General features: G+C 49.5%; 1 protein-coding gene across 1 annotated transcript in view; it reads right to left on the minus strand.

Annotated features, from left to right (window-relative positions):
• Positions 1-3,045: 3,045 nt before the first annotated feature.
• The window catches only part of LOC140680999 (uncharacterized), a 206,132-nt gene continuing 191,489 nt past the window's right edge, over positions 3,046-17,688 (minus strand). Inside the window, exon 11 of the mRNA XM_072919905.1 lies at positions 3,046-3,151. Within this exon, the coding sequence (XP_072776006.1) occupies positions 3,046-3,151 (106 nt within the window). The remainder of the gene's footprint in view (positions 3,152-17,688) is intronic.

A 17,688-nucleotide genomic window follows, 5' to 3' on the forward strand; every position in this document is an offset into this window, starting at 1 on the left:
CCAAATTAGTAGAATCATGAAATCAAGGGGCTCTCAGGCAGGCAAAGCTATGGGAATAGGAATGTCAGCTCTTTCCTAGTGTGTATAACAAAGCAAACAAGCAGCAGCAGCTGCGGCACGAACAGCAAACAGAGCAGAGCCCAGTCCCGGCCTTTGGGCCGTGGCGCTTTCCCTGCGGTGCAGTTCCGGGCACAGCCAGCAGGGGCGCTGTGGCTCCCGGGGCAGGGCAGGTGCGCTGACCCCCACGCGGCTGCAGGGGGCGCTCCGGCCGGGCTCGGCAGCGCGGGGCCATGGCGGCTTTGTCCGAAGGGGGAAGGGCTGGAGAGAGGCTTTGCTTCACAAACCCCGGGGCAGCCGGCTCCGGTGCCCCAGCAGGACTCTCAGAAAGCAGTCAGCTCGGTGCCCCAGCAGGACTGGCAAAAAGCAGTCAGCTGGGCTGGCAGGATGTCTCGGCAGGCAGGGGGTGAGGGGCTCCAAGCAGGGCAGGGAGAGCCCAGCTCAGGATCCTGGACACCAGAGCAGACAGGGATAGGTCTCTCTTTTAGTGGGGCAGGTGTAAATAAGGTCCCAGTTTAGTGGCTGTTCTCACGAGCAGAGGCTCATCCCAGGACAGAAGAAACAGCTCTGGCCCGGGCTCCGGCAGCAGCAGTGGAAACTCCCGTCTCCAAGAGCAGCAGCTCCTCCCAAAATAAGGGATCAGCCGATAAACATCAGCCAATGATAAGGAACAAACAGAAAGGAAAAACCCAACCCCCAACGCTGGTTTACAATTCCTAATGCTAAGGGAGAATTGTATAAAGTTTTAATTCCACCTTTATAATTGTTTACATACGAGCTCTTGAAATGTCAGGGGTAGGGATTGGAACCTGCTGCTCCAAGGCTCCTCTCACAAAAAAGAGGCTTAGAAAGGCTGGCGGTCCTTGGGGGTATTTGGGGATCTATAGGGGCTATTGGGGGTCCTTTCTGTGCCTCCTGACCTGACAGGAGCTTCTCTAATAAACTTTGCCTAAAGCTCCCAGTCTGCCCATGACAGGAGCCCCTGTGAGTGCCTGTGACATCCCGGCTCTTTGGCAGCCTGGGGACACTTAGAAAGTCCCCATGAAACCCCTCTGAGGGCCTGTCAAAAAATCTGAACCTTAATAGGCAAACTGTCGGCTCTTAACTGAAAGGTTGGTGGTTCGAGCCCACCCAGGGATGCCATTTATGTCAGAATCTGTGGTATTTAAATGATCCCAAAATTGCAGAAATTTGCTGTCTTTGAGCCCCGCTGCCAAAGAAGAAGCCATAATTCATCTGTGCTGGTTTTCAAGGTTGTTTATTCTTGCTTATCTATAACATGTTCTGTCTGACCTGCAGTAGGCCTTTCTTGCGGGGCAGCGTGCAGGGCTCTGCCCCTCAGTGGGAAGTTACAAACAATATATACCAGAAACTACCTGTGCTATATTTACAATAATGTGACAATACCTACCACCTCTGCTGAACAATGTGTCCCCAGTCTAAACCAATAGAAAAATGCCAACACTGCAGTGAAACATGGAAGGCATGAAGAAGATGAAAAAGGACAGGACACACACGATTTTCTCCATCTTGCCTCCTTTGAACCCCTTATCTAGAATCCTAAAATTCTACTTTTGCACCCGTGTCACACTAATTATTACTCATATCAAACACTCAGAGTGAGTAATTCATCCTGTAAGATTGAAAACTCTTTTCCATGGACAGAGATCACAGACAGTGTCTCTTAGGGCTCTGTCCAGGGGGGTTCCTGACCCCCTGCCAGGGTCCCAGGCCTTCCAGGGCAGCCAGAGGGATGCCCTGGATTACCACAGCAAACCTCATCAGGACCCATTGCTATGGTCAGTTTCCATGGCAACCATCACCAGCCCCTGTTGCTGTGGTCAGTTTCCATGGCAACCATCACAAGCCCCCTGTTGCTATGGTCATTTTCCATGGCAACCATCCCCAGCCCCTGTTGCTATGGTCAGTCCCTGGGCAGCTCCATGGAGACCCCATGCCAGGGGTGGTTGCCATGGACACCAGCTCAGGCCGTCAGCCAGAGCCCGTTTCCATGGCAACCATTGGCACTCCCATCCCCAGGGTCATGGGATCCCAGAACCACAGAATTGGCTGAGCTGGGAGGGACCCATCAGGATCCTCGAGTCCAACTGCTGGCCCTGCACAGGACACCCCAACACTGCCAGCCTGGGCCTGGCAGCGCTGTCCAAACGCTGCTGGAGCTCAGAGAGCCCTGGAGCTGTGACCCTTCCCTGGGGAGCCTGGGCAGTGCCCCAGCAGCCTCTGGGCAAAAACCTTTCCCCGAGATCCAACCTCAGCCTGCCCCGACTCAGCTGCAGCTGCTCCATCCACTCCTGTCCCTGGGCACCAGAGTGAAGAGGTTCCCTCAGCCCCAGCCAGGGACCCGCTCCCAAGGCTGCTGCCATGGCCACCAGGGCTGGCACCAGCTGGGATGCTCGGTTTCCACAGGCCGGGATTCAGGAATGGAATTCCGCAATTTCCTGCTCCTGCTAAAACCCTGCTGGCTCTCGTTGCCCTCCCACCTTCCACTGAAGGAAAAAAGGGAAAGATCCCAGGCTGGGATAAGAACAATTTACTGGGAACAGCAACGAGATGAGGAACAAGCAGGACTAGAAAAATATTGACAACAGAAGGGATAAGAAAAACTATTTACAGGGCAACAGGGGAAATTACATCACCATCAATTGTATCTTCCTGGCCACGCATCTCCTCCTGCCTGGAAAGGACAACCTTCTCAGGGAGAGAGAGAGAGAGAGTCCCTTTCCTGCCCCTGGCAATGACCTGAGGTGGGAGTGAATGTAGTGACAGGGCCATGGCCAGACCCTCATGTTCTTCAGTCCCACATAAGGTCATTGGCAGGGGCAGGAGAAGGTACAGGTATCTTCCCAGCATGGATCACAGGTAACAGGGATCACCAGGGCTCTTCCCAGTGTGGGTTCTTCAATGGAGGGTGAAGGTGGAGCGGTGCACGAAGCTCCTCCTGCAGTTGGGGCACTCACAGGGCTTCCCTCACCAGTGGCTCTGTTGGTGTTGGGTCAAGTAAGAGCTCCGGGTGAAGCTCTTCCCACACTCCCCACACTCGTAGGGCCTCTCCCCAGTGTGGATGCGCTGGTGCCTGATGAGGTTGGAGTTTTGTTTGAAGCCCTTCCCACAGTCAGAGCAGAGGAAGAGCCTCTCCTCGGTGTGAATCCGCTCATGCAGGAGGAGATTTGAGCTGCTCTGAAACCTCTTCCCACATGTGGGGCACATGTAGGGCCTCTCCCCAGTGTGGATGCGCCGGTGGGTGACAAAGGTGGAGTTTTGCTTGAAGCCCTTCCCGCAGTCAGGGCAGTGGAAGGGCCTCTCATCCGTGTGAATCCGCTGATGCACAAGGAGATCAGAGCTGCTGTGAAACCTCTTCTGACACTCGGGACACTCATAGGGCCTCTCTCCTGTGTGGATGCGTTGGTGGATGATGAGGTCTGAGCTCCAGCTGAAGCCCTTCCCACATTCCCCACACTTGTAGGGCCATTCCCCAGTGTGGATCATCTGATGTCGCTTCAGACTTTTGCTCCACCTGAAGGTCTTCCCACACTCCAAGCACTTGTGGGGCTTCTCCCCATCGTGAAGCTTCTCAGGGACCACCAGCTCTGAGCTCTGGCTGAAGCTCTGCCCACCTTCCTGACCCAGAGTGGGCCTTTCCTCCTCAGAGCACCCTGGGCTGGGTTTCCAGCCCCTCCTTGTGTGGGATCTCCAGGGCTTTTCCTCCCTGTTGGATTCCCGCACTGTGGAGTTGCTCAAATCAGCCTCTTCCATGAGGTTGTGCTGCAGAGATTTGTCCTTCCTGGTCTCCATCATCAGCTCCTGCTCTGGGGTAGGAAGGACAAGAAGAGGATGGGATTTGCCTCCGTGCCACAAGGAATGGTAAGGAGATCCCCCCAGTGCATCCCCGTCAGCAGAGCGTCGGCAGCGGGGCTGTCCTGCAGCCGGGGGCTGTGCTGGGCCGGGAGATGGAGCAGGAGAGAGGGGGAAAGGGGCACTGACTTCCTCCTCACCTGCCTGGGTGTCCAAGGGCGCCTTCCTCTTCCTCACAGCCTCCTCCTCCATTTCGTGAAGATTTGGGTATGGGAAATCCTGTTTTGGGAGGAAAACAAGGGATGAGCACATTCAGTTTTGTCCTGGGTGGAAGGCAAACCAGGGGGAGAGTCTAATCCAGAATGACAATTGAGGAAGAAAATTAAGATCAAGGCAATGATACAGAAACACTGGCTTAATCTGACAGAGTCAGGATATAACCTGACACCCCGTTGCTCAGGGTGGTGGTAGCAGTCTGATGAAATGGTGGCTGCAGTCCAGCTGGAGTGATGAACGTGATTCTGTCAAAGCAGTGATCCTGTAGAAGGGTCTGGTCTTCCTCTGAAGGTCAGTGGTGGTTATGGAGCTCTTGTCCTCTGGAAATGCAGTAGGCAAGGTGGTTGTGGTGTTGCATGGGTGAGATTATATCCAGGTAGGAATGCTTGGTTCCTCCCCCTGGGCGGAGCATCCCACAATGGGATGATGTAATTTTATCAGCCCTGCAGTGACACTCAATGGCCCATTAACAGAAGATGGCCCCTGGAGGGCGTTATCAGGGCTGAGCCATGGAAGAGATAAAGAACACTGCCCCACCTGTTGATAACAGTTTATGGAGATGGTGACTGGAAACACTTTTGGTTACATCTGACACTGTAACCTGAAACAGTGAGGCCATCCCTGCTCGGGGTGGGGGGTGAACACCACCCCCCTTACCCAAACTGGCTCAGGTGTAAAATCCCCACCCTGGGAAGGCCACGCACACAGGGGACAATGTCACACTTGCCCTGTCCCAGGGGAGATCTCTATCCCTGTCACTCTCTTACTTTCTCTCAATTTTATCTTTCTTTCCCTGTCTCTCTCTACCTCACATTTACTGTTCAATAAAACCCACTTTGGATTTGGTCTCGTTAGCACCTTAAATGGGGCAGAGGCATCTCTCTAACAATTTTTTTAGCCAGATTGAAACATTATTTTGGCACAGTGAGTTCAGGGCACTGCTGTCTGACCCCAAGTGCCTTTGACAACAGCCTGGTTCCCTCCTCTGAGGAGCTTGTGGCTCTTTCTGGAGGAACTCTTGGAAACTTGGATGCAGCTTCCTCTGAGCAGCTTTTGGGAGAACTTATAAGGAAAATGGCTGTTGTGGGTGGCCAGTGTAAAGAAAATATTTTCGTGTCCTTCCCTGAAAAGTTTGTTAAAATCACTGGAGGAAAGGGAACAAATGATACCAGCGAGACTGACAAGGATCATTCACCACACAGTGAGGAACACAAGGCTACTTAAATCCTACAGGATTTAGCTCAAGTAGCTAAATTCTGAAGTAACTCCTGAATTCACAGGCTTGGGGGCTTTTCCAAATATGTGAATCATTATTTTCTTGGTCCCTGTCACCTTTGTGACAGCTACACAGACCTTTCCCTTCCTTTTAATAATCTGTATTGGGCCAAATTTCCACGTTTCTTTTTTTGGAACCTGCCAGCATCTGAGTTGGAGCTGTGCTGGAGCTGATGAAATTTGGAATTGCCACAGAATTGCTTCTGTTGTTGGTTTATTAATGTTTGGGATTTGTTTGTGTTTCCATCACAAGTAACTTGTGGGAAGAGCAAATCTTCCTCAAGGCATTTTATGGAGGGTTAAGTTTGATTTCTGCCAAGTTTGTTTTGTCCAGTGCCCAGGGGATGCTCAAGGGGTATCTGGTTTTGGTTTGGCCCTAATTTTCTTCTGATTTGTGTTTATCACTTAAAAACACCTGAAAAACTACTAAAAAGAGTATTGACCAGAGATGTGAAAAGTCCCACCATTTAAGAGGTATTTGAGGTGGAATTTATGGTTTGGGAACATATTCTGGAGGATTTGTGGGTTCTTGGGGGATATCTGGTAGTATTCTCCATATCTTTGCACTCCAAATGCCAAGGTGGATTGCTCTGTCACTTCAAAATGACTCAATCCCACTTGAAGCCCCTTAATCTTACCCCAAAATGGCTCAATCACACCTCAAAATGGCTGGTTCCCACCTCAGTCCCATGCCAAAATTACTCAATTCCACAGCCTCTAGGGTTAGATGGGGTTGGGAGGTGACTGGGAGAAGTAAGATTCAAATTTGAGGTTGTGGGGTCAGGATTGTGTGGGGCTGGGTGGGTGTGATTTATTTTGATAATAAATAAAACTATCAGAATTATTGATTTCTGTCCCATTCATTTTCTGTCAGTTCTGGTTTGCTTTTCAGAGTGCCGCCTTCTCAGCTGATTTTGTTTCTGTCCTCCTGTCCCAGACTGAAAAGCAAGATGTGTTCTATTTGCCATCTGTGTGGCACTTGTCCTGTGTTAAGTGGGCAGTTTTTCCTTATCTCTTCCACAATCAATCCTCCCTCAGGTGAGACAACTGCTGATAATGGGCTATTGAATGTCACTGCATGACTGATAAGAACTGTAACATCCCATTGTGAGATGCTCCGCCCAGAGGGAGGAGCCAAGCATTCCTACCTGCATCTAGTCTTGAGATTCTGGCCCACAAACACAGCTTTTTCTGGGCTGGATTTCTCAGAGGAACAGCTGCCTGTTCCTCTTCAGAAGAAGACACCCTTTTCTACAGGATCACTTCTCCAACAGAACCACACCTGACACTGCAGGAGGAGCGCAGCCACCATTCCAATTGGACTGCGGCCAACACCCCGTCCAACAGAGTGTCAGGTTGTATTTGGTTGACTGCATTGTTTTATTTTATCTTTTTATTTTCTTCCCTAATAAAGAGCTGTTATTCCTGCTCCCATATTTTTACCTGAGAGGCCCCTTTAATTTCAAATTTATAACAATTCAGAAAGAAAGAGTCTACATTTTTCCATTTCAGGAGAGGCTCCTGCCTCCCTTAGCAGACACGTGTCATTCCAAACCAAAACACCTCCTTTCTCTCCTGCCTTCTATTGCCTGCTCTGTTTCTCTGCCAGTGTCTCCACTGACCCAGGGCAGCTCCCACCAAAGACCCTGCCCTGATTTAATTCCCAATCCATGAGCTACGACAACCATGGGTGAAGTTATGAAGGCTGGCAGTGAAATGTCCCTGTAGGATCTTGCTGCACTTGGCTTTTGGCTCTTCCATAAGAGCTTTGCCTTCAAGGGCAGGAACATCTTTTCCTGGCTGGGAACTGGAATTCCAGCCCCTGGCAGTGTGTGCCATGGATCCCAGAGGGGCATTCCCAAGGCTCCCAGGGTGCTGCTCCTGGTGTGCCTCCCAAGGAGCTGTGCAGGGCAGGGGACAAGGTGCAGCAGCTGTGTTGGTGCTGCAGTGCCACAACAGCCCCTGGTTCCAGGAGTTTCCGCACTGCCAACAGTGGTTCCTGGGTTCCATGATGCCCTGCTGTGTCCCCATGGATATTTGGTGTCATGAAGTTCTTCAGTGTCACAATGGCCACCTCGCTCCATGAGCTTCCGCAGTGTCCAAATGGCCTCCTTGGATGGGCAGTGTCACCATGGACCATTGGCTCCATGCAGCCCCGCTGGGTCACCATGGACTCCTTGGTTCCATGAGGTTCTGGGGGTGTCTCCATGGTCTCCTTGGATCCACAGTGCCACAGTGGACCACTGGATCCACGTGGCCCTGCTGTGTCACCATGGCCCCTTGGTTACGTGGGACTCCAGAGTCACAATTGACTCTTCGCTTTGTCATCCTATGGGGGAGAACTGTCCTTCTTCTCCAGGGGCCTATGGCCAAAACTGGGATTCCTTCCCCAAATTTTCTTATATGCAAAGATTGTTCCCTGATGAAACTTGCCAACAGAAACAGGTCTGGCTGCCTTGGCCACCCAGGGGCCACCTCTCATCTGCCTTTCAGACACTGGGTCCATGTGCTTTTCTTGCTTAAAAAGCATCCATCTCAACCAGGCCCCCATGGCCAAAATTTGGGATCTGCCTCCCAAATTCCCTATATACAAGGATAGCTCCCAGAAAAATGATGCCAGGACAGAGACGTCTGGCTGGCTTAGGTGTCTGGTGGCCGCCCTTTATCTGCCCCTAAAACACTGGTGTTCCGTCCTTTCCTTCCTTTGGAAAAGAACCGTCCTGCTCCTCCGGATGTCCTTGTCTGAAACTGGGATTCCAACTCTAAAACTCAGTACACTGAAGGATTGCTCCCAGACAAAATCTGCCAGTACCATCAAGCCTGGCTGGCCTTGGCCTCTGGTGGCTGCCCCTGCCACACTGGGGCTCGGTTCTTTCCTTCCCATGGAGATCACTGTGACACTCTGGGCACCTCATGGAGCCAAGGGGATCATTGTGGCGCCACTGGAGCCCATGGAACCAAGGGGCCATGGTGACACCGCGGGGCTTCATGGACCCAGAGACCATTATGACTCTGTGGGGCCTGATGGAACCATGGAGACCATTGGGACCCTTCAGGGCCTGGTGTCACCAAGGGGGCATTGTGACACCTCAGGGCCTCCTGGAAGCAAGGGACCATTGGGACACTGTGGGGCCCCATGGAAGTGAGGGAACACGGAACAGGTCTGGGTGGCTTGGCCTCCCAGGGGCCACCTGACAGGTCTGGCTGATCTTGGGATGTCTTGGGCTGCCTCTCATCAGCTCCTGGAGCACTGGGGCTCAGTGCTGTGCTTTGTATGGAAAAGAGCCGTCCTTCATTTCAGATGCCCATTGCCAAAACTGACAGTCTCCCTAAAAAATTTCCTATATTCAAGGGTATTTCCCTGAAAAAAATCGGGCAGCTTTGGCTGGCCTTGTCCTCTGGTGGTCACCTCTTGTCTCCCCCTGAAACACTGGGGCTATATTCCTCCATTCCTACGGAAAAGAACTGGTCCTCATGTCCAGGAACCATGGCCAAAATTAGAATTGGGCACCGAGTCCCGCTGGGGTCACGTAACCATCTGCAGCCCCCAGCAGATATTGACTCTGGCAGTGCTGCCATCCTCCCTCCAGCGAGAGAAAAGGACACAGGGCAGGCACACAGAGGAGCAACATGAAGACACCGAGGTCAGTGAAGAGGAAGTTGAGTCCCAGATGGGAGGGATGAGGAGATGCCTTGATGTTGGGGATTAAATACTCTGATAAAAATATGGAGAAGGATGTAATTGATACCTCAGACTCTCTTTTTCCCTATTAGGCATTGAAAAGTATGGGGAGATGACTTGTTTCAGCAAAGCCTCCACGCCAAAGTAAGCAAATGTTGAAGTAGCTGTGATCCCAGGAGAAGTTTGAATAGACAAAGAGAGCAGAGTGATGAGACCCTGTGCCCTCAGGGAGAGAAGAAGACCTCTGTTCCCAGAGATGAAGATGATTTCAGAAATAGATGAAGAGAACCTTTGCTCTTAAACAGCTCATCCTGAAACTAATACCCCATAAGCTGACATGGCCCATAAACACAGCTGTGGGAAAAACTGTGAAAAAATGGGAGAGACTTCACGATTTTGCTTTTTCCGAGTGGCTGCTATTAGTGGAAATTGAGAGCTACAAGAGAACTGTTTTCTTGTGGAGAAGTCTCCATAGCAAGATAGAGAGACTCCTCTCCCTGAGTGAACTAAAGAAGGATTTTTCTAGAGGTGGTAAAGTGACAAATTGGTTTGTCCCTTTGCATAAAAAGTAAGTAAGAAAAGGTTGAATGGAGAGGGGAAGTGTTCTGAAAGTTTTCTTCTGATCCTTATTACTCTTTTTTTTACTTACTGTTAACAAACTCTTCTTTATACCCTTTAAAAGATTTGATCCCACTTTGCCTTTCTCCTAATCCTATCTCGCAGCAGGAAATTAGTAAGTATTTTATAGTGAGTGCACTGGTAATTAGCCAACACTGAACCCACCACACTAATTAATGCACTGTTTGAGAAAGCTCAAATTAGCGAACAAAAACCATGACAGAAACTTCCTGATGAACTGCCCCAGACAAGAGGGAAATCAAGGCAGAGCCATGGTTTGTCAGGACTTGCTTGATCCTATTGAGCCCTGTGGTGCATTTGAAACTGAGGCCTGGAACCTCGGGGCCTGAGAGGAGATGGCACAAACCTTTCCAGGAGTTAAAATCAAGAGCAAACAACCGAAAGGTCTCAATGCAATAATGGGTCCCACTGAGGTCCATCCCCAACACAGGCTCCTCATCGTGGAGGGGAGAATTGGAGGCCAGGATCACACAAAAACCTCTCAGAGACTGAAAATGGCACAAAAACCTCTCAATGTGGAAAGGAAAATCCAAAGTACCTGGAAAAACCTGAGTATCTGAAAGCATTAATGAGCCCCACTGAGTGTCAGTACAAAGCTCTCAAGGGACTCGTTAAAGCAGATAATTGGGGCCATGATTGCACAAACCTCTCACAGAGTCTGGATCAAAAGGGAAACACCAAGTACTTTAAAAGAACTGAAGTACCTTGAAGCATTAATGAGCCCCACTGAGTGTTGTTACAGACAAAGCCTCTCCAGGGACTAATTACAGCAGATAATTGGAGGCCAGGGTGGCACAAAGCTCTCAGAGACTGCAAGGCAAAACCAAAGCCCAAAGTCCTTTGAAGAACCTGCAGTCCCTATGAGCATGAAGGAGCCCCCAGGGCCATTCCTGACCAAGGCTCCCCAGGGACTCCTTCCAGCAGATCCTTGAGGCCACTGGGATGTGGGCTAGGGGGGGTTGCTGAGGGCAGGACCAGGGGGTGACAGTGCCCAGCCTGGCTGGGGCTGTGCCAGGAGGCCCCATGGCCTCAGGACAAGGTGTCTCCTCCCAGCCCTTGGTGGCACAGAGCCTGCTGTGCCCCAGGGCACCAAGACTTGGCTTCTCTTTGTCCCCACCTGTCATCAGTGCCTCCAGTTCTCTGCTCTGCCTGGGGCCTGGGGACACTTTCTTAGTCGTGTCCCTCAGTGGGACCCATTAAAAGTCCAAGAAACTTTGGAGTTGGATTCTGACCTGGAGTTCTGGAGAGGTTTCTGCAGCTCCCTCTCAGGGCCTGATGTTCAGGGCCTGAGCACAAAGCCCCAGAGGGTCATTAAAGTCCTTGTGCTGTGTCTGTGCTGCTGAGCTGGGCCGGGCTCCTGGCACAGAGGGTGATCCTGGTAACCAAGCAGAGCTTCAAAAGCACATTTCTCTTGCTGAGCAGCTCTTCTCCCAGCCCAGCAGGGCTGGGGCACTGCCTGCAGCCAGCCCGGGCACAGCACAGAGGCACAGAGAGCTTCAATCAGTCAGGGCTGGGAAGGGGCTGAGAAGTGCCTGGGGCAGAATCACTGCCAGCCCTTGGCACAGGAACCTCTGGCTGCAGGACAATGCAGCTGCAGCTCCTGGAGAGATCTCCTAAAGCTGGAACATCCCAATGCCCACAGACCCTGTGAGTGCATTCTCTGCTCATCTCCTGTGCAGAGCAGCCAGGGGTGCCCAGGGCTGTCCTGCAGAGCAGGGTCCTGCAGCCCAGGGCGCTGTGCTGGGCCAGGACTCTGCTGCCTGCCAGGGACAGCTCTCAGCTGGCCCTGGAGCTGCTCCCAGCACTGGCCAGGAGCTGTGGGGGGAAGGAGCCGCCCTGAGCAGGGCAGGTGCTGCTGCTGAGAGGGGCTGGGTGGGGCAGGGCTGCTCCCAGCTCCAGACCAGCCTGGGCACAGCTCCAGAGGGCACTTCCCAAAGAAGGTAAGCCTGGGATTGCTGTAAAGGTCAGGAGCTTTCCTGAGAGTGTTTTCAATTTCCTGCTTGGAGCAGGATGGGAAATTTGGGTCTGTGGCAAAAAGATTTTTGCTATTTATACATCTTTCATGTATCTGTATCTCTGTAAATTAGTTTGATATAGTTATAAAACTATAATCCTTATTTAACTCTATTAAACTCTTAATTAACGTTATTAATTTACTATTATGTACTTACATAATTGTAATCCTTTACTGACTCTAGTATGTTTCCTACCTATCTCTTAGATTTTAGAGCAATAAGCTACTGTCTAAATACATTCCTGAAATACTGCATAGTCTTATTATCGGGAAGAGGACCTACAAGATAAACACACACTATGTGAGCAGTCATAACTAAAGGTGGGCAAAGAAGCCCTTGGACCTACTCCAATGGGTTGAGCCAGGAGTATGTAACTGGGGCAACTGAATCTCCTACAGGATGTTCCTGTTAAATATCCTAATTAATCAACCTTAATAAAGTGTTGAAATCAGGTGCTGGGTGTGCCCCATTCCCCACTGGGGCACCTGGAAGCTTCCAATAAAGGTCTGGTTTTTACTTTACTGTTCTAACACTGTTGCAAGGGTATTTTTTCTCTTTTGGTTATAGACAACAGGGGGATGAGAGAAGCAGAACAGAAATTGAAATCCCAGAATCCCAGAACATTCTGAGTTGAAAGGGACACACAGGATCATCAAAGGAATGTTTGAACATTTACAGAGACTCCAGAACTGTGACTTTGGGTGGTCAGTGTCTCTGCTGGGAGCCTCCCAAAGGGCCTTCAGCCACTCCTCCGCCCTGGACAGCAGCAGCATCACCTCTGCAGGGCCCAGCAGGGCTCTCCTGAGCTGCCCTTGCCCAGCTGCACACAGAGCCTGCCCCAGCCAGGGCCCTGCACACAGGCAGGTTTCTGTAGGGCCGGGCCGAGGGCACACAGGGTAGGATGGGCTCTGTGAGCGCTGGCAGGGACAAGGCACCTCTCAGGAGGGCATGTCCATGCCCAGGGAGGTGCTCAGGGAAGCAGAGGGGGCTGAGCAGAGCAGTGCTGGGGGAACAAGCCCATCCAGCCCCTCACCTTCCTTCAGCCACAGGGAATCATTTGCCTCTCACATCTCTCAGTGGCAAACTAGGAATGCAGCAGAAATTCTGGGGATTTCTGACCTCAGAGGGCCAGGAATGGTTTGTGGGTAGGAAAACAATTCCTAAAACCAACTCCTGCCATCTATTTCCTTTTGAAGTCTGAGTGCAGATGGTATCCAAGCCTTGCTGCAGTGATTCCCCTGACAAATCCTGAATATCCAGCCTTGTCCCTCTGCCAAATGGCCACAAACCCAGGGAAGCAGGGCAGGGATGGCTCCTCGAGAGCCCCCAAGCACAGGCCTGGCTGCTCCTGGCACACTCAGCCAGCACAGCTGGAGCTCAGGCAGGGACCTGGGTGAAGGTTTTCCCAGAGCAGGAACAAGGGTGGGTGAGTCCCAGCAGGACAGAAATTTAGGTCCAAATCGCCTCATGGTGACGGGACCGGGATCCCAAATTCACTTTTTGTGAACGGGGATCAAGTGGGACGGAGCAGAAGTCTCCAAACTCCGAATTGGGCCGTTCCCAACGGGAGGAAAAAGACTCTTCGCATTGTTGTTTGTTTGCGAGAGTCCGTTGGAGCAGTGGGAAGACCTCGGCGTTCACAAGAGACCCGAACGGCGGGGGTGGACGTGGCCGAGGCCGGGAAGCTGGAGCGGGGTTGCCGCCTTGCCGAAGAAAAGCGAGAGCGGAGCAGCCCGCGGAGATTGAGGTAAGCCGCGGAGACAGAGAGAGGGTGAAAGGTTCACCATGGATGGAGATTTACAGGCTTCAGTGCGGCTGCTCTTTCATATTCTCTCAAAGAGAGCTGAAAAAGTTAAAGAAGCCGATTTAGAACAGTTGGTCCTTTGGGCAAGAAGCAAAGGCAAGCTGCAAAAACCTTCGCTGATTTTTAGTGAAACCGAATGGCAAGAGTTGGGGCAGCTGCTTTGGGATGCAGTGATAGAGGGCAAAAAGGACAAGAAAACACTATTAGAGCTTGGAGGTGTTTGGAAGAAAGTTTCACATACCTTACAGAGCATGGCCGCGGAGAAAGAGGCAGCGGAAGCTGCAATTCGAGCATTTGAGCAGTCCACAGCAGAACAAATAGAAACGCGAAAGCCATCGCGGGTTGAAAAATTCTTTAATGTTTGTAATATGCGGCCAGTGCGAGGGGCAGAAAGCTCCAGTCAGCCCCTCTGTCAGAGATGTTGTTGCTCGTCTGGAGGGAGGCGCGGAGCCAGGCGGCGCGGGGCCGGCCGGCGCGAGACAAAGCAGGGATGTGGCTGCGCCCGGAGCGGAAGTGTGCTCACGAGCAGCGGATGTTAACAGCTCAGCGGTTCCGCGAAATGCGGCAGACCAGGAAGTGGCCCTCCCGGGTCCCTCGGGAGGCGGGGAGACACCTGAGGAGGCAGGCGGAGTTGATGATGAAACAGGGCTGAGTCAGGAGGAAGAACTCAGGGGCGGAGATCAAGGCAGAGACCAGGGCGGAGACGGGAGCGAGGCGGCGCTGGCCCCTCGCCCCCCCGCAGCGGCAGCGGCTGCGGCTGCCACCGGTGTGTGCAAACGCAGAGGAGCGGCTCGCCGATACCCGCCGGCGGCGGCGGCTGCGGCCAGCAGCCTGGCGCAGCTTAGAGGGGCTGGGCACCCCAATGCTAGCGGAGTGGCAGAAGTAGCCACCCAGACAACACCAGAGCAGAGCCCCGAAAATGCCAGTTCCCATCCCACCACGGTAGCGCTGCGCAGCCCACTCCCATTGAGCTCAGATTCTGATGACTCAGAACCAAACCTCTCTGTTGTCAATTGCAGCAGGGACACGCGATCACAGAACAAGATACAAAGACCAAATACATTACAGAAAAAAATAGCCCGCCTTGCCACCCTCTCAAATCGTCAGGCTCCACCAGTGGAACCTTCCACTGGCCAGCAATTGGCATCGCCAGCAGTTTTAAAAAATCCCTTGCAGTCCCGATGGGCATCAGTTGTGAAAGATGCTCTTTTAGACGGTGACTGGAAAGCTGCCAGCTCCCTGGCTTGTCCTGTTATAGTGTCTAATGGGAATGCCATCTGGGAGCCCCATGACTGGAAAATCCTACAATCAGCTAAGCAGACAGTCACCGCTTATGGGATCAGATCAGAAGCAGCCAGGAACATCATTCAGTATATATTCACAGCAGATGTGCTTTGTCCTGGTGATTCATCTAACATTGCATCCCTGCTTCTGACACCTTCTCAATTCCTCATGTTTGAAAGGGAATGGAGGCGGTTGGCAATTGAAGAGGCCAACAAACACACAAATGTGGGAGACCCCTTTTTTGGAGTCCAGCCAGATATGCTGACTGGGCGAGGACCATATGCAACCAATCAGGTGCAACTTACCTTTCCTGTTGAAATACATAAATTGTCACAGCAATTGGCCCATCAAGCTTTGCTTTTGGTACCAGACAAGAAAAAGTCAGCATCCTATGCCACCATAAAGCAAGGAGCCACTGAACCATTTGGACAATTTATTGATAGGCTGTCAGCTGCTTTAAAGGATGCACCTGACGTGCCACCAGACGTTCAGGAACATTTATTCCGATCCCTTGCTTTTAAGAATGCTAACCCACCCACCAGAACCATCCTAGCCACCCTTCCTCAGGGCTGTCCAGTCGATGAGATGCTTGTCAGAGCCACACGCGCAGAACAGAGCAACCAAGCTGCGGCATTCGCCGCAACCATCCAGGATGCAATTCAACAACAAGGACACATCATTGCAGCTGCTTTATCAAGCAACAACACAAGGAGACAAAAGACGTAATGAAAAAGTATAGCAATACTGAGTGTTTTCCATGATGCCAAGAGGGATGGACATTATGCAAATCAAAGTTATTTCAAATACAATGTGGATGAAAATTACTGAAAAAAAAAAAAAAAAAAAAGAGATAGAAATGTTAATAATGATTTAATTGCTAAAAATGTCTTTGAAAACAAAGATTTGAGAAAAGTCAGTCAGATGGAATGTTGGCATTGAGTTCACAATTTCTGTTTTTGAGTTTTTATAGATAATAAGATAAATAATAATTGTCAAGTTTTTATAGGTAATGATAAGTAGTGATTGTTACTAATGTTATATGAATGCTTTGACAAGATTGATTTATACTATTTTAAACATTTCTTGTTAATAGGTTGATCATAAAATGTAAGTTGTCTGATTTTTGTGATAAGAATTATTATTAAGATGTTAAGGTATTGAGGTGTTGTTTTAATATTTACAGTCAGTTTTCATATGTTTTATTGGTTTTTTAAGTGATTGATTGTAAGATGTATTTTTCAGGATCCTGTGTGTTTGATTTTTTAACTACTCGTGTGTTTTCTTTATTCAATTTTCTATGCAGCTGCAGTTCATCTTCTTTTACAAATTTATAGTCCAAGTTTTGGTTCAAGATTTCAGACTTCAAATTTTCAGATTTTTGAAGAAAAGGTTTGTTGTATTTAGAGAATTTTTGTCTTGAAACAAATTTTAGACAGGTTCAATTATTTGATGTTTTGATAAATTTTTAATAATAAGGTTTTTCACTTATAACTGTTATTTTTAAGACTTTTGCTTTAAACATATCCTCCAATTAGAGTTCGAGCTCTGGCCAGGCTCTGGCTCTACGTGGATGGTGTGATTGATCCAGATGTTTTCTGCATCAAAAAGGTATTCAAGTCCTTTTGGCTTGACAATTTGACCATACAGGACAGCTGAGCCTCAAAGGAGGTTTTGGAGAGACATGATCCGGACATGTTTTATCCAAATCTCTGTTGTTTTAAGGTTTTTCAGCTGCTGCAGACTCTGGGATGACAATTTGATAGTGTAGCACTTGGTAACTGTGATTTTATATGTAATATTGATTGTGTATTATTTGATTGATTTTTATTTGTTGTTAGTTTCTTTACTATGTGCATTGTTTTGTTCTTAATGTTTTTTCATGTTTATAACAAAGATGTTGATATTTCCATTTCTTCATGCAAGTTTTAGGGAACAGAATTGAGAGAGGACCCTCCAGTCCCAGTGGGGGTGTTGGGTTTGTTTGTGTTTTAACAGGTGCAGAATCTGGATGGATTTCAGTGAAGAATGTGGAACTTATCAATTGCAAGAGGGCACTGATCTCTCCACAAGTGGATCAGAGGATGCACAGCAAAAGTGGATTGTGCAAAGATTTGTGTTTCACCCACAGAAGATTGTGGGCTTCGAGTTTTTTTTAAAGTGTGTTTTTAATGATGTTATAGAATTTTTTGCTAAGTTTTAATAAGTTTTAGTAATGCCTGTGATTTTTCTGTTCATCTTGCCATTGTCTTTCAATGGCAAAAGAAAAAGAGGGAGGTCCCAACGTGGATCAACAGCAATCCTGCTTGAGTGAGTGTTTTTACCTGTCCAACCAAGACGTCTGGGCAGGACAGATGCTCTTGCTGCATTGATACGAAAAGGCAGAAACAGAATTTTAAAAATAGATGAAAAAGATATCAACCCGCAGTGATAACAACGTGAACAACAACAGTTTGCCTGGAACATCCCTGATGAATCCAGTTCTGATGAAAATTAATTTTGTAGAAGTACAGAGAAATAAGTTGAAATATCAGAAGTGTGAAGTTAGATTTATCAGAAGTTAGTTTATTAGAAGTTATAGTTTATTTTTAGAATTAAGTTTGTTTCTTTCATGTTAAACAGGGCATTCAAAAACCTGAGAAATATGTGGTGGGCCTCAATGTTTTTATTAAGCAGTGTTTTGGTTGTTGAAGTATCTGGAATCCTTGACATTGACAAGAGAGAAAATATGTGGATCACTTGGGCCAAACAAACCAGGCAAGATTCATTCTGCCTGTCATTAGCCACACCATTTAACCCCCTTTTTATACTTGTTAAATTGGAGTCTCGTTGGGTCCCATGGCAGA

Source organism: Taeniopygia guttata, chromosome 30 (assembly GCF_048771995.1).
Source record: "Taeniopygia guttata chromosome 30, bTaeGut7.mat, whole genome shotgun sequence".
NCBI lineage: Eukaryota > Metazoa > Chordata > Aves > Passeriformes > Estrildidae > Taeniopygia > Taeniopygia guttata.